General features: G+C 37.3%; 1 protein-coding gene across 1 annotated transcript in view; it reads right to left on the bottom strand.

Moving 5' to 3' along the window:
- LOC104288866 (glutamate receptor ionotropic, delta-2-like) overlaps positions 1–14,705 on the bottom strand; it is a gene marked incomplete at its 3' end in the record, with an annotated part of 606,323 nt that overhangs the window by 71,746 nt on the left and 519,872 nt on the right. Inside the window, exon 8 of the mRNA XM_009887740.1 lies at positions 6,149–6,268. Within this exon, the coding sequence (XP_009886042.1) occupies positions 6,149–6,268 (120 nt within the window). The remainder of the gene's footprint in view (positions 1–6,148; positions 6,269–14,705) is intronic.

The following is a 14,705-nucleotide window of genomic DNA, read 5'->3' as shown; positions in this document are numbered from 1 at the left end:
CCACTCCTCTAGCCCTATAAATGTCACTGCTAAAAGCCACCCACCTGCATGCTGAAAACTGGATAAACCTGTGTCTTAATTATTTGAGTCGAATTTTAACCCAAGCACTTAACCTTATTATTCTAGACTGGAAAATCTGGACACCTGCTTGTCTCACAGCCCAAAATCGCCTTTCTGTTTTACAACAGGTCCTGCTACGTTCAAATGCCTGAGCACACCGAAGCTCAGCAGACACGGCTGACTGTGCTGCTTCTAAGGAGAAATAGATGGGATAATGTGTCTCTATTGCACTATGCTTTCCTAGCATTAATTTGGAGTTTGAGAGTTTGTGTTCTGGGTGATTTTGCTCATAAACCTGATCCTGGCTCTTATGTATTCCTGGTGGACATCCTAATTCACAGGTGAATAATTCACATGGAACACATTGCTTATAACACCACCTGTAGTAGCAGCTCTGCTCTGCATTTATTAATGATCACTAGAAGAAGGATTTGAACCTTGGTCTTCCATGTTCCCGTGGTAGCATCCACCAAGCCACTGAATCCCTCTCTGGCTTCTTTACTTCGCACTTGTTATGAACACTGATATACTCACTCATCCAGACAGACAGCCCAGGGTCAGGGCAGGCAGCTGGACAGTCCAGCACCAAGATTTAGATTCTTCCCGCCCCACCTGATTCAGTTTCCAAAACCTGACAAATTCTCCACATGGTACACTATTGATTACTTTGAGTGAGGCTGTCTCTCCTTCTGTGGGCTCAGATTTTAAAAGAAAATGCTTTCTACAAAAGCAAAGAGAGGAGAATGTTTTAAACTTTTCTTTTTTTTTTTTTTAATTCAGGAATACGATTATGGACAGAGGTATTTTTTCCACTTCCATTAGACTCAAATATGCATTTAGTTTGACTTTTAAGCTAAACAGCAGTGCACTTTCAAATAAATCACAGTTCTCTACTAACACTAGCTTCCTTGTGATAACATGCAAATTCCCAAATTAAATTTCACTGAAACTTCACAAAAAATTCACGGAAGCTAGCAGAAAGTGAAGAATCAGTCACTGTATCTTTATCTATTGCATAGCGCTAAATAAAGAAAGAATCTCTTAGCAGATTTAAGTACCGTGCTGAACTGGAACAACGGGTCCCAGTTCACCAAGGTATTTAATTACCTCTTTACCTTTAGTACCAAGTAGTTTATTTCATTTCTAGCAAGCTTCTTATGTATTTAAAGTTGCTTTACAGAGAGTAACATGTTAGTACTGTGCCAGGTTCATCTTTTCTATCAACACTAAGGCAAAGCAGTCAGACACAGCAACATTTCTTTTCAACTCACTAGAAAATACACCATCAATAATGCCTCTGTAAATTGCAAGTATATCTTTCAGTCACATCATAAATTGCATGTCAGCCTTTAGAAACAGCTGAAACAGATCACAGCTTAAAGTACCAGGTGCTGATATATATACATTTTTTAAATCACATTACAGAGCTCTACCTTTGGTCATGATCACAAAGGAAACAGGTGAACCCATCATTTACCTCAAGTAGCTAACCAGGAAGAAAATACTTTGTCTGCTCTTGTTATTAAATAGTGTTAGTTAATAAGTGTGAGCAGAGCTGTACAACTTCTCTTTTTACCTAATGAAACAGAAGGGAATAAGAGATAAAGGATGCAAAAAATAAATTTTAACTTTGTAAGAAGAGACAGCAATTTCCCTGAGATCAAAATATACATTGCATCATGATACAAATGTAAGAAAAAATTATATATGGGATAACACAAAGCAATGCCACTGTTGTAATCAACAACTGTTCTCAGATGAAGTGGAAGTAGCAATTATTTTACAAGAATGAAAACAAAAAATGCGATACAATTTTCCCATCTCTGAACAAATAACACAACTATAGAATGCTCCGCGTAAGCCTTAATAATCTGTGAAATAAAAACCTGCATGCATTAAATCCACAGGGAAGGTCCTGCCATTTGCACTGGCAGAAGGAGAGAGGAACAACACATTGGTCAGGCATTATGGCCAAAGGTCTTTGGTCGCATTCACATGTAATGCTTTGCGCTACAGGTATCCCTCAGATTAAAACAAATAGCATTTCCTCCTTAAGGTCATCAAATCAAAATCATTTAGGACAGAGCCCTACAATCTTAACTGGACAAATGAGGAGGGCTGGAAGCACGCTGGGTTACCCAGGTGCCCCACCCAAGGTGTCTGTCTTCCTGCATGCCCATGGATCTATCCTTGCTCCAAGGCATCCCTAGGTGTCCTAAATGCATAGAAAGCCTTGACATGGACATCCTGGTGCAGAGAGGAAGAGATGCAAGAGCCTGGTGTGCTAGCTCATTCCCGGGCTGGAAGGAAAGGACAGAAACCATCTTCAGAAGAGAAGAGAAACGCACAAGAGGAAGGTGTATGCTAACAGTGATAGGGAGGCAGAGCAAAATGCACCACGATCTCCAAACGTCGACACGTGGTGAGAAAAGCAGTGTGGTAACAGGAAGAAAGTACACTAAACTTCAAAAGGTGTAGCACAGAGCCTTTGAGGACAAGCCCATTATGAACTACAAGGAGCACTGGAAGAAACATGAAAACCACTTCATTTCTGCAGTGCTGTTTTCCACACCACTAAGATATAACAGTACGCCTCTGAGCCATCAAATCCCTTTTGTTCATTTGTTTGTTGGATGGTTATTCACAGGAATGGCAGCTTTTATTTCAACGGTATAGATAAAAGTATTGCAGTGAAATTTAAATGTCAAAGAATACATACTCAAATGTCAAATACCAACAGACAAATGCCAACAGAGAAATGTCAGAAATACACCCATGTCTCCCACTGAATATAACTATATCTGCACAAATGCAAGACACAGAATGATGTGTAAAAGCAAGAGTTTTTCTGCAGTTCCTCTGGGATGGTAACACCACCGGTGTCAATAAAATCAGTATCTGGCAGCAATCTGACTGTCTTGCTCCAAATACGTCACTCTGGCAACACTTATAGCCTAAACGATCCATGGTTGGCAAGGTGATGGATGGCATTTACAGACAAAACAGTACAAAATTTTTGTTTCAGGCAAGTCCCACTCCTGAATTTTCTAAGTCGTCACTAGATGAAGGACCCCAACACAATGACCTTCCACAGGAATGCTCCCACTGCTTCCAAGTATGACAGTAGCCCACGAAAATTGAAGGAGTGAACTTGCAGATCGTTTCTGCTAGGTACATGGCCCAATTTGGCCAACAAAAACAAAGATAAATTCTTGGGTTTCCCAAATTGTTTGCTTTTTTGAGTCCTAGGAATATGAATATAAGCGAACTTTTCAGAAATAACCAAATTACTCTGGAATCCAAACAGAACTTATTTCAAGCTGAATTTGGACTCTTGAGAAATTTGAGTGCGTTTTAAAATTTTACTTGCTTTAATTAAAATCAATTGGTTGTTCCTCAGGAGAAAAAAAAAATAAATTCTTTACACACTTGACTTGGTGTGAACTTCTGGTTCCAACGACTTCAATGGGCATTTTGTCATGATCTCACCCTTCATTATCTACTATAAAAGTACTTGGAAACACGTTAATTAGGGAAGATGCGTTTCTTTTGAAATTTCAGTCAGTCTACTAATTGCAGCTGCTTCCACTAGAGTTGAGAAATAAAAATGGTTAGGTAGTTCTATAGTCAGACCACTAAATACATGAAAATCTGAAGTGCACTTTAATTAGCGTAGCTAACAAAAATATATCTGACTCCTGTAATTATTGTGATTTGCTTCCAACACTAGTGGCTCATACACTGTAAAGTAAAACCTAATCAAATACAAAAATATGTGAATTTTTGTCAAAAAAGTAAAACCAACATATGTCATTTTCCCCTCCAAAAGTTTCTTCTCTAGCTCTGATGTAAAAGATTTTTGGATCCCCAGCTTGTATTTTTTAACTTTGGGACATTGACTATAAATACGATATTTATTTAAAATCCTTTTACTTTTCAATTTAGTGTAAAAACAAAACAAAACAAAACCAATAATTGGAATTATTCTTAATTTTTTTTTTAAAGACTCAGGAACAATTATCACATTCTCACAATATATACAGAAATTTCATTCTAAAGAAAATTCATTTCTCTACACCAGGACTCTTTCTAAAGCTTTCTCTGGATCACTGAATGCTGTTTAGAAAAAAAAAATTGGAACAGATTAAATCTGTTCTGCTCTGGACACTTTCTTCTTTTTAACCAGCTGCAGCGTTTAACAAAATTCTAAGGACAGACATTTATAGTGCAACCTTCAACTGGAAAATTTTCTTATAATCTCTACATTTAATTTTAAACGCTCATCTCAGCAAATGTAAAAAAATACATATTTTCAGCATCTTACTTTTTATCTTTGCTTTTCTCCTGAACAGGATCTTGTGACACCGAGTTTCACGGTCTAATTATATTCTGTGCAAAACTCTATTCCCTTTGACCAACTTCAAATCTATTTCCTTTCAAAAACAGTGAATGTCTCTTTGTCCTTGAACTATGATAAAGGGTAAACAAGGAAAATTCAAAACGCCTGATCGTACTATCTCATGTTTTGCACAGCTTATGTGTGCCTATGGTCATTAATCTCTTCTTTAAAAGCCAGCTGTACCATAGTTTAAATTTGCAATATAAATCTGAATTATACCATCAGAAAATAGTTAGAAAGAGTAGGAAGCCTTTTCGTTCTTCTTTATTTCCAAGACCTTTCTGTGGGTCTCTCTCTCTCTCTCCTATCTTTTTGTGAAATGGAAGAACACAATTTAGTGCTTCACTCAGGCATTCACCCAGACAGGCCTGAAGACAAAAAACAGCCAAAGTCAACCAATTAAATTAAATGAAGAGATACAGATTTGTCTTAGGAAGGACTACCTGGGGTCTCTAAAGAATAAATAGCTCCTCGATGCATAGCATGGAAAATAAATCAAGTCAAAATATGTTGAAACAGACTGAATTTATAGGTGAGGGAATAAGGACTCATCCAACATTCTGGTCGCCTAAAGACTTTGCAAAGTGCATCTCTAAATATCAAGATCCAGTTCCATTTAATTTCCAAAGCATCTGTCAGGATCTCTGCTCAAGGTGACATAGCTATAGGCACGTGTGTACATTAAAGTATTGACAACAGATGAAACAGCAGGAACAGAATAACAATTCCAATGAATAGCAAAGGATACGTCGGGAGTTTAGAGCCACTTTTAACTTCTTATTTCTCTCTCCCTTCTTTCAGAGCACTTATCTATTCCTGCAGAAGGTATGCAGAAAAATGATGTACTTCATCATATAGTGACACTGACACATGGAACCAGTTTACCTATATTAAGATAACTTTCTCCGTCATTTGCTTTCAATCACTTCAGGTTTCTTGCATATAAAAACCAGTGTTATCTGATACACTAAATGAAAAGATCTTGGTATTATCTTTCAGGAGGTCTGTCTTTGAAGGAGTGTTGTTCCTGGAAGAGCCTATTAGTCTTTTATTTTCCTAAGAGCTAACACACGATTTTTTCTACTTTTGCTGTCCTAGATGGGCAGTTGTCCAAAGTGAAGGGTAGGCATTGAAAGTATAGACCTGCTTCCACCACTTACTTCTACGCTTACTCTGTAGAAGTTAATTTCTACTAAAATATTGTGTACTTATTTCATGAAGACAAGAGATTACCGAAATTTTGTCGATGTTACAACAGATTTTCTCTTTCTGTAACTATGAATTTTAATCATCTAAGAGTTGAAGCATCCCACTTTGACCATAAGTATCAAGTGTCGATTTGGGTGCTCTAAACATAATTCAGTGTAAAATTTGCTATTTTGGAAATGGGTTGCAAGGGTTACAAAACAACAGCTTCCATTGGTCTTTTGGGACAGTCAACCAGCAGCTTAACACGTTCCATATTACAAACAACACCTCAATCAACATGACCTACTGTACGGCCTCTTTGCAATAATACAATAGATGGGTATCTAGAAGGTCAAGACTTCACTCCTGTTTCTTAGCCTCTCAGTGATACACAACACCACATTATCTGCCATCAAACACATTTCTATTAACACGGAACATAGGAAAGGTATTAAAAAAATGAGTAAAAATAGTCTCTTGTTTGAATAAATGTAGCCTCACCTTGCGGATGCCTCTGCCAAGATCTTCTCCATAATTTGTCCCCAAAATTTCAAAATGCACATTGGGATTCCCCCCATTTTCTGCAAACTCCAGTTCTCCAGTCAAGCCATTCACTCCACCCTATTGGGAAAAAGAAAAAAAAAGAAAAAAGAAAAAAGGAACAGAGTGAAAACTCAGAAGTAGCCAATATTAATAACCTTTTGTTTCTCCAGGGCATCTGTGCACTAACCATGCAGAATACAAACACAACTGCCAGAATTAGGACAGTGTTCCAGAGACCACAGTTCCCTAAAAATTCTGAAACCTAAATTGTTCCTGCATCATTTAAGCTCTTCACAGAAGAATCAAACTCAGCAATGCTAAGCAGATGCAATATAAGCAATAGTCTTACTCTTAGTGTATTTGCACTCCAATTTTTGTTCTTTGACCCATGAGCGTATATGTATAGACACTCTAGTTCCAAAAAAAAAAAAAAAGAAGTTTTGTGAATAATTTTAGCGGAAGCAAATCTAAAGACAAATATATAAAAGAAATTGCACAAAACCTAGTTTTGTTTATTTTTGCTTTTTTTTCCCCCAAATGTTTCTCACCGAAAAGAGATTTCCACATAAGATCAGGTTCAGTTTTGGATCAAGTTGGGTGCTTTTTGAGCCCAGCATAAGCGATTTGCACAAATGAATAGGGGCTTGTCTAGCTGAATAAAGTGATTTTTCTGTTTTCCTCCACATCTCTACTACTGACAATGCATGTGATAAGCAACAATGCAGCATATTTCCAAGCTAGCTTTTGCTTTTTTGGTTGTTTTTTTTTTTTTTTTGTCAGAAAGGGTTAAAATACTAACATGAAACAGTGAATATTTACTGTAAAGAATCAGAGTTGAAAGGGCTATACATGCCACAGCAATACCCAAAATATATTCCAGGGTTAATTCAACATGACACACATTTCATCTTTGTATAAGCACTGTGATGACCTGAACTGTAAAAGCAACAGAGCCACATGAAATGCCTACAATGAAAACCTTTAGCCTTAAAAAAAATTTCTTCAGTTCTCAGATTCAGAAAAAATTAATGTTTAACCCGCTTCCTCAAAAAAACTTGAACAATATTTTAAATATGTACAAGAAAAGAATCTGCCTCTGGTGTAAAACCTTATGAAATGCATAGCTTTTCTTCAAAACATAAGGTAGGAGTTTTGCAGTTGTGATAGCTCTTTCAGTTAAGAGCTTTATTATTTGAACTGAAAAAAATGGAAAATAAACTGTTGCAATATAAACTACCTAGCTAAGCAGGTGAGCCCTGCTGAATCATGATTTTAAAAGCTCTATTCTCACATCTTCAGTTTACAGAAAATCCGGGAAGGAGTATAAAATTTGCATCTCCAATGCAGATTAGTATGAACTAACAAAATGTTGTCATCCTTTTATAAAACATTACTAAGATTACAATAAAAATAAGGAAGTGGATCATTGGGATAATACCTTTAAAACTTACTAGAGACTAGTATTGTCAAGGAGTAATACACAAATATATCATGAAGTGCCATTTTCGGTTAAAAACAAGGTAATACTTTGTGTGCGTATATATATTTTAACATTTTCTAAATATTTACTTTTTGGATGAGATACTACAATAAAAATAGAATTTAAACAAAAGGAAAAAACAACATCCTGATAAAGGGTAAATCTGCACAGTCTTTTCCATGAAGACTTTCACCTCAGTGAGAGCCAGCCAGGCAATTTTGATGCATGTCACTATGGTTAGCATGACACTAAGGTTACTTATTAGCTTGAGCATAGTCCTGTAATAGTCACACCTTCATGGTTTTTAGACTGGGGTTAGCACACCTCTGGCTGGTTCAGAGTGAAGACAGAACAAGCTTGTGTTTACCTGCAAAAGCATTTGAACACATCCTCAGGTAAATAACTGAGTTTCACAAATATAAACCTATTCTGCTAACTGAAATATGACTACATCCTATTGACGAACCAAAAATAAAAACCTGTTCTACATACCTTTTGTTCCTCACATGGTCTCAACTGGCTTTTTGATTAATTTAAGCCAGAATTTCATGGTACATGTGATCTAGAAATGCCTGCAAAGCATTACAGATTCACAAGGGTTGGGATCCCCATCTGACCCCTGAAAGCCTTCGTCTGCCTGACTTGCCCTACGTGACAGCATGCACTTCTTTCCAGTCCTGCACCACTCTGACCCCTTATGATATAACGCTTTTATTGCATTATACTTCACATTTCCTATATTACTTCCTAAAACTTTCCCATCCACAGTGTGAATTAAACCTGTGGGTCTGAGGTAGGTAAAGTGTGAAAATTAATTAAACTGTTATAGACCACCTGAGCTGCACCATGATTTCAAGTGAGCCACAAGAAAAGTCTGGAAAAAGGAAGGGAAAACTCTGAAACAAAATTAGAAAAGAAAGTAAATATTCAACAAAAAACCAACTCCGTTAACACAGATGCTTTGAACAGCAGAAAGTGTTTTCCTTTTTTCTTACTTTGGGAAAAAGTAGTCTTAAATTGGGAACTTTGAATATAGAAAATTAAATTTACTTTATTTTTCAGATTGAGAGAGCTCCCAGTAATTTTGAGGACTTGAAGATAGAATCATGTCTAAAATGTAAATGAATCTTTGAGACTTGAGACAGCAATTTAAAATTTTAGTTGACTTGGAAAACAATTTTTATAACCTTTGTCCTTATTTGAGCAAATATGATTTAAAAAAAAATAATCGAGGAAGTTTTTTTAAAAAACTTCAAATTCATTTTAAGCAATGAAATCCACTTTTTAAGAAAACACAGGATTCTTTGGAAAAACACGGCCCCTAACATATAGTACAGGTTAACAGACTTACCTACCATATTTTGGAACCGAATCTTTATCTAAAACTATTGTGTAAATTTATTTACCTTGATTTTTAAATGGCTACAACTGTTGGGGCAAGATACAAACTGTAAGTCTGTTAGTTATTTTTATTTGGCTGAAATCCAGCAGTAACCATAACAACAATTTTTTTCATTCATCTATTTTGGCAATTTTAGCATGCTTTGAAAATTTCTCATGTAAGAGAGTGTCTTTGATTAGAGTTTTCTTTCCCAGACTGTGTACATCTGCAAATAGTGTAATAAGAGCTCAGATTAGATGGGAATGCTCCTGGCTTGGAAAGGGCAGAGGCAGAAAGACAAAACTGTGAAGAACCGCCCATGTAATACCAACGACAATACTAAAACTGACTGGAAACTTCTTAGAGGTCCTGATGCCTCTTCTCCACCTGGGACCTACCTTGCTGGACCCTGCAGGCTGGACAATGCTGTTACTGCTCTCTACAGAGGGTCCAGAGAAGGGTAACAAAGCTGGTGAGGGGTCTTGAGAATAAGTCTTATGGGGAGCAGCTGAGGGACTTGGGGTGGTTTAGTCTGAAGAAAAGGAGGTTGAGGGGAGACCTTGCTCTCTTCAACTACCTGAAAGGAGGTTGTAGAGAGGTGGGGGTTGATCTCTTCTCACAAGTTACAACCACTAGGACAAGAGGAAACAGCATTAAGTTGCACCAGGGGAGGTTTAGGTTAGACATTAGGAAAAACTTCTACACTGAAAGGGTTATCAAAGACTGGAACAGGCTGCCCAGGGAAGTGGTTGAATCACCATCCTTGGATGTATTTAAAAGCCGTCAGGGACAGGGTTTAGAAGTGGGCCCAGCAGAGTTAGATAACAGTTGGACTTGATGATCTGAAAGGTCTTTTCCAGCCATAATGATTCTTTAATTCTACTAGTCCTCATTGTCCCACACAGCCTTTTCACGAGGCTTACATGAGCCTGTTGTATTGCTTAGGGGTGATGGAGTGGCACAGTGTATTACCAGGAAGAGTTTCAGGACATTGCTCCAATTTTTCTGCATATCTTTCACAGTGTGGATCCCTCTAAAACACTTACTTGATTTATGTCATGTGTTCTATCCCTCTGCTAATGCACAGTGGAAGGAGATCACAGAGGAAATGGCCATCTGTATGACAGCTACTGATCCAGTGACTTCCTGATGAGATTTTTCCGAGTTATTTTAGCATTAATTATGATAATGGGGTAAGAGTCAAAGAAATTTTTCATTCCATTTAACTTACAGAAACAATGCTATTTGGGGAAAAGTGAAGACACATTTATTATCTACTCTCTCAAATTCCTCTAAGGTTGAGCCGCAACCATGCAATTTCCTGACACGTTTAAAAGTGGAGTGAAATGTCAGTTGTTACGACAAAAATGTTTTACTTATGTTTCTGATCACTGCTCTGGGCTTTGCAGAGCTGTTATAAAGCTTGGCAATATAGTTAAAGCCTACTTGAGTCCCGTCTAGACTGGCAAGGCAAACTACAGTTTATATATGCTTAGGCACTATTATACTGTAAGTCCCTGAAGAAAGCACTATTTACCTAGCAGTCAGGACCTCACTTGGGAATGTCAGCTTGCCAATCATCAGTTAGAAAATATTGTACTTGCTCTCACAGTTCCATTTCAAACACCCCCTTTTTTTTTTTTGTTTTTTCAAAATATGGGTAGGTCAGACACTAGCTATTTTGCAATTATGGAAAAGGAATTAAGGAAAAGGGTCACCAAGATGATCAAAGGACTGGGAAGCCTCCATATGAGGAAAGCCTGAGAGAACTGAGTTAGCTCAGCCTTGAGAACAGAAGGCTTAGGGGAGACCTTATCACCACGTTCCAGTATTTCAAGGGAGGCTACAAAGATGGAGACTCCCTTTTTACAAGGAGTCACATGGAAAAGATGAGGGGTGATGGATACAAGTTACTCCTGGGGAGATTCCGGTTGGAAACAAGGGGGAATTTTTTTCACAATGAGAACAATCAGCTATTGGAATAACCTCCCCATGGAACTGGTGGATTCCCCATCATCGGCCGCTTTTAAGATTCAGCTGGTCAGAGTGCTGGGCCATCTTGTCTAGACTGTGCTTTTGCCAAGAAAGGTTGGACCAGATGATTCTTGAGGTCCCTTCCCACCTGGTATTCTATGATTAAAAAACTGTGGTTACAGGCAGAAGAAAATGCTATAAGCATCAAATAAGAGTTTCATATTTTATTCTCGAAAAAAATCTGATATCGAAAACATTTTTATCTGCTAGCAAAGAGAGTCCAATCTACTACCTGGAAAACAATTCGGCATCTTTCTTGCACATCACCACTGAACACCACTGATATTTCTGAGACCAGAACTAGTTGACAATTCCACCCATGATTCATGAAACAGCATGAGGTACAGCTCATTTTCCACAAAGGAATAGGCTCTATGTTGCTGCTAGCACTAAAAATTTGCTATTTCTAAGTGAGCTAAACAAATGTGACTGGGAAGAGATCAGGTAAGTGTGAGAGAAGACATATGCAGTAACTTGATGTCATTTTCCTCAGTTGATCCTCCATATAATCCTACTTATATTTATTCTCAGGCTATTTGGGAAGATTAATTTTTCCAACAGTAGAATTATTTTCTAGTAATACTTATTTCTTTCACTGTGAAATAGCTTTACTGAGAAATAAACAAGTAAGCATGTGTTTGGGGGGTAGTTCCTATTACAGAAGTGAATTTAGAACTAATTGCTAGAGCTGGCCAAATTCATTAGAAGGATTGTATTTCCTAATGAATTTAACTATTTATTCAGTTCCAGAACGGGTAGAAACAGATATTAGATTTTAATAATTCTAGTGGCCTTAACATGTTTTTTTAGGCCTTGTCCAATCAGCTGAATTCACCCAGAAAAAAAACAGCTTTTGGAGTTGTTTGTAGTAATAGCGACGCAGGAATCAAATGTTCAACATTGAAAAGTAACAAATTACAATAGGAAATGATTCAGACAGCTATATTACCATTTCAAGAACCATTTGAAACTCTATTTCGCTCTCATTCCCTGCTCTTCCATATTAGCTTATTAATCATAAAGAAGTTAGTTTGTTTACCACCAGAGTCCGCCTATTTTTAACAGGTGCTGCTGCAGCTAGAACACCAGCATCCGTTTCTCTTACCTTCTTCAGTGCGTAGCTTATAGAGATTTCCCCTCTTTTCTTATTTTCCCCTCTAGAAATCAAAGAGAGGTTCCCTCTGAAGCTAAAACACTGCCAGATATTGCTGTTTCTGGATCTCTGATCCTAGAAGATAGATTTTCTTCTAGAAAAGCTTCCTTTATTTTTTGCTGCTTTTTTAGCAGCAAGAGTTCAGTTGTACACAGCAGCAGATGGCAACATGACCTCCACTTTGCTGCTGCTAGGACAACAGCTACTTGAGTTGCAAATCCTTTTCTAAGGTAGGCAGGCTGGAGGTTAGGCATCTCTTCCTTAATTCTTTTCCCCACCACCACCATACCTGGCTACGACATGACGCCCACTGAAAACTACACTGAGGTAAGGAACAATCTGGGACAAGACAGTGATTCTAGCTCTGCGATACAGGTCATTATGAAGGTAGAGTTAAAGTTGTGCAGAGGGTGGAAGTTCTTTTTCCAGGAGCACTTAAGAAATCTCAGAACGTATCTTCACTCTGAACTATAACAATATCTTCTGTTGATACTCCATTATACACTATATCTTCAAAACAGTGGTGATTTCAAAATGAAAATGCAGAACCTTTTATTCAGAAACTACTTAAATACTACATGGTAGCTTTTTCCTGTTTTCTTTCAGAATTAAGGAAAACCAATATGTTTTTGAGAAAAACTTCTTATTCCAGTTGGTTTTAGCGGATGTTCCAAGACAACAGGAGAGAAAAGATATTTAAAGAAAAAAAAAAAAGAAGATGGAAAATGGAAGAATTCTCAAGAAGAGAGATTGTGTGTTTATCCTTCCTTGCATTACTTTTTAATTTTATGCTTTTTTTCCTGGTACCTCATCAGACATTTATCAATTTCAAATTTTAATTTCAAAAGTGCACAGCTGTGATCCTAAAGTTCTTCTACATAAGTGCTTTAGTGAAACAAAAGGGAAAGGAGACTACAAAACTAAGGCAGAATTCCTCTTTCTTATACAATTCCATCTCTCAGCTGCAATCTTTAGCTTTCCTCTGCCTAGGGATTGAAATGGTACAGACATACACACAGAGAGGAAATTTCTGTATTTCATTTTCAATTAAATTTTGACTTCCAATTTTAGCATGTTACTTCTAGAAATTCATCTCTGTCAGCACAATGCAGTATAAGGAGTATTTGGATTATTCAATTTATACCAATAAAATTGCTTCTTCTCAAAGCCATCTCATTCAAATAGCAGAGAAACCCAAAAGCAACAGGAGTCAAGCCTGGTTAACTGCACGTGTCAGGAATTTCCTTGGGTTTTGATTCATTTTTTAGCAAACTAACCACAACCCTGGAATTTCCACTTACTCCTGCCTTCTTGAATGCTTTCATATTTCTCCTGGCCATTTCTCTTCATGTTTCAGGGTTAAGAGCTACATAAACTGATCTTCAACACAGTGCAGCTCTTCTGTGAAAGGTCACAGAAGGAATTTGTTTTATTAATCACATCATTTTAGGAGGTGAGAATTGGAACATGATAAACCGTATAGCTAGGACAATGTGGCAAAGAATGGAATAAGGTCTGTTTGAGATGCAAAGAGATGAGATGGTGGTAAGAAACAGCATAAAGGATGTTTATGTAGGAGGACAGGATCAGTCTGACATCTACAAGTAACACAAGCAAGCAAATAATCGTAATGCAAAACAGTCAGCAGCCCTTTCCATGGAGGAGTACTTCTAAATTTAGAGACGCTAGTGGGGCTACCAGGCTTTGCCTGAAACTCCAGCTCAGTAATTTCTGATCCTAAAGTGGAAGTGGGTATTTTGACTTTTCCAGCTCAGGCATCCTATTTGGATTTGAGAAAGTAGAAATAGCTTTTAGTTTATTAATGAAAAAGCATGAAATAGTATTTACAAAATGCAATTTGAGAAGAAAAGCTCCAGAACCTGAAACGTAGGTTAAAATACCCGGGTCTGCCAAATGTGAATTTGGAATTGCTTCGATAAGTTAAGAGCAATGCAGTTTAGAGTCCCTAAAAGCCATATCCTGCCTCTGAAATAAGAAATGTGTCCTGGATTATTCTTGCAGTCTCATGACTTCAAACTATTAGAATGGAAACTGGGGACAGCCACCGAAGAAAGCCTTGAACTGTTATTTTGGATCTAATGCAGATTGACCCAGGACTGGGGAAAAACTAAGCAGTGTTCAAAGAAGCCTTACATTTTGCCTGCATCATCATAATTTCTGGTGTAGTTAAAGACCTAATGCAGAACAGCAACTTCTTGAAATAAAATGATATTTTTTTTTTATGCCTTTTTAACGAAAGCCATAAATAATGTACCCTTTTTAAATTTTTTTTAACTGTCCTGGGGTTTTTTTGTATTTACAATGTAGGCACTGCCAGCACTTATAATGTAAGCACACATTACCAGGAAGTACGTGCAGACAAATGAGAAGGCAGTTTTATGAACGACATCAGTAACATAAGAAGACTGAATGGAATAACTTACAGAGAAGGGTAAACTACCAACCT

Source organism: Charadrius vociferus, unplaced genomic scaffold, assembly GCF_000708025.1.
Source record: "Charadrius vociferus isolate BGI_N301 unplaced genomic scaffold, ASM70802v2 scaffold296, whole genome shotgun sequence".
Classification (NCBI taxonomy): domain Eukaryota; kingdom Metazoa; phylum Chordata; class Aves; order Charadriiformes; family Charadriidae; genus Charadrius; species Charadrius vociferus.
This window is presented reverse-complemented; position numbering and strand designations above follow the sequence as displayed.